Below are 2,420 nucleotides of genomic sequence, written 5' to 3'. Positions count from 1 at the left end.
TCCTTTCCACCCCTCCAGGATGCATGATTCATGGAATCTGTTTTATATGAATTACAATAGAGCAGACAACATCAGACCAACCTCTAGCTTATATTTTACAACCCTATCATGCAGAAATCCAGCTTCCAGCTTGCAATTCATCCTTCTTCTTCCTCCTGGACTAGTCACAAAGAATTACTGTCAGTTCCCTGGTAGTGCCTATGAAATTCTAGTCTTCAATTTAGGCACTAAGTGCACAACTGGACTTCATAGAAGACGTGGATACCAAGTTTAATAGCATGTTCTGAAGTTTAGCAACTCCCTCTTATGCATCCCTACTAGCTTTCTTGGGGTTAGCATCCTGGCCCTGGTCCAGGTGCAGAGTACGGCATAGGGCTCGCTTGACCTCTCGGTTGCACAAGCAGTAAATGATGGGGTTCAGCAATGGTACAATGATAGCATAGAGCACAGAGACCAGCTTGTTGGTGTCAAAAGTTGAGAGTGCCTTTGGCCGGGCATAGATGAAGATACTTGCTGCATAGAAGATGATCACAACAGTGAGGTGAGAGGCACAGGTGGAAAAGGCTTTGTGGCGTCCAGCAGCTGAGGGGATGCGCATCACAGCCCCAGCAATAGCCATGTAGGAGGCCCCAGTGACAGAGAGTGGCCCCAGCAGGATAAAAATGGCCAAGACAAAGTCTGTAAGCTCAGCTGCAGACATGTCAGTGCATGAGAGGTTGAGCAATGGGGAGACATCACAGAAAAAGTGGTTGATGATGTTGGGGCCCCAATAAGAGAGGCGAGAAATGAGAAAAACTTTGACCAGAGAGATGCCAAATCCCCCAGCCCAGGAGCCAGATGCCATCTGTACACACAGCCGGCCACTGACAATGACAGGGTAGTGGAGAGGATGGCAGATGGCCACATAGCCATCATAGGCCATAACAGCAAGAAGTACAGATTCAGTGCAGCCCAGGCCCAGGAAAAAGTAGAGGTGTGTCATGCAGCCCTCAAAGGAAACTAACTGTCCATGGTCCTGTTCAGACCCAACAAATCCAGCAAGCATCTTGGGAATCGTGACAGTGACGTACCAGATCTCCAGGAAGGACATATTAGCCAGGAAGAAATACATGGGTTTGTGGAGGGTGGGGTGGTTCTTAATTGCCAAGACTATGAGCATGTTTTCAGTTAGCACCAATACATAGGCCAATAGAGAAAGGGCAAACAATAGTGCACGCAGTGGCATAGGAGCTGGAAGGCCCAGCAACACAAACTCACTCACCCTCCTGCTCTGGTTCCTCTGCTCCATGGTTTTGGGCTTATCCACTGCTCTTCAGGAGATGAGAATGCATTGTGTCTTCAGGAGGCAGCAGCAAGAGCCAGCCTTTCTTTTGGTCAGAGTTACATTATTAGAATGCAGTGTATATAGTTCATCACTGAGCTGAGGTCATTTCTTTCTTCTTAAACTGGAAATGAGCTAAGACAAAAGTGGTCACAAATAAATGGCTTTGAAGGAGAATGAATAACACCAAAGACTCAAGGAAAGTATTAGCCCAAGAGACAGAAAGGGCCACATAAACCAGAGACTTCATCAGCCTGAGAACAGAAGAACTAGATGGTGCCCGGTTACCACCAATGACCGCCCTGACAGGGAACACAATAGAGAGTCCCTGACAGAGCAGGAGAAAAGCAGGATGCAAAACTCAAATTCTAGTAAAAAGACCAGACTTAATGGTTTGATTGGGACTGGAGGGACCCCGGAAGACATGGCCCCTAGACTCTCTGGTAGCCCAAAACTAAAATCATTCCCGAGGCCAGCTCTTCAGACAAAATTAGACTGTACTATGGGACATAAAAAAATACTCATACAGAGTGTGCTTCTTAGCTCAAGTAAATACACGAGACTAAATGGGCAGCTCCCATCCAGAGGCAGGATGAGAAGGCAGAGGGGGTCAGGAGCTGGTTGAATGGACATGGGAAATCCAGGGTGGAAACGAGGAGTGTGCTGTCACAATATAGGGAGAGCAACTAGGGTCACTTAACAATGTATGTATAAATTTTTGCACGAGAGACTAGCTTGAATTGTAAACTTTCACTTCAAGCACAATAAAAAAAAAAAAAGCTGGTAGATATATTCCTATCTTGCTGCAAACTTAGAGGAGTGCCTTGAGGGCTGAATTCTCAGAGCCTTTGCAACCCAGGGTGAAGGCAGAGAGCTAGCCACCACACAGCTCCCAGACAGCTACGATAACCAACTCATCCTCTTCTGAAAAAACAAAAACTAGATTCAAACATGAAAATGAGAACTTTTCCTATGTAATGTCATTGTGTCTTGTTTCCAGACTTTGAAAAGAACAAACCTAGTCATTCTTGAGGATAACCAAAAAAGCAAACCCATTGCTGTCGAGCTGATTCTGACTCATAGTGACCCGATAGGACAG

The 2,420-nt window shown here is 46.0% G+C and overlaps 1 protein-coding gene across 1 annotated transcript; it reads right to left on the bottom strand.

Annotated features, from left to right (window-relative positions):
- Positions 1-213: 213 nt before the first annotated feature.
- On the bottom strand, positions 214-1,358 carry LOC101344179 (olfactory receptor 226). Its single transcript, XM_004389036.3, has one exon. It carries the CDS (start codon positions 1,286-1,288, stop codon positions 305-307), a length of 984 nt encoding a protein of 327 aa, XP_004389093.1. The 5' UTR covers positions 1,289-1,358; the 3' UTR covers positions 214-304.
- Positions 1,359-2,420: the final 1,062 nt, after the last annotated feature.

This window comes from Trichechus manatus, unplaced genomic scaffold (assembly GCF_000243295.1).
Source record: "Trichechus manatus latirostris isolate Lorelei unplaced genomic scaffold, TriManLat1.0 scaffold00232, whole genome shotgun sequence".
Lineage (NCBI taxonomy): Eukaryota > Metazoa > Chordata > Mammalia > Sirenia > Trichechidae > Trichechus > Trichechus manatus.
The sequence above is the reverse complement of the archived record's forward strand: the minus strand, read 5'-3'. Positions and strand labels throughout refer to the sequence as shown.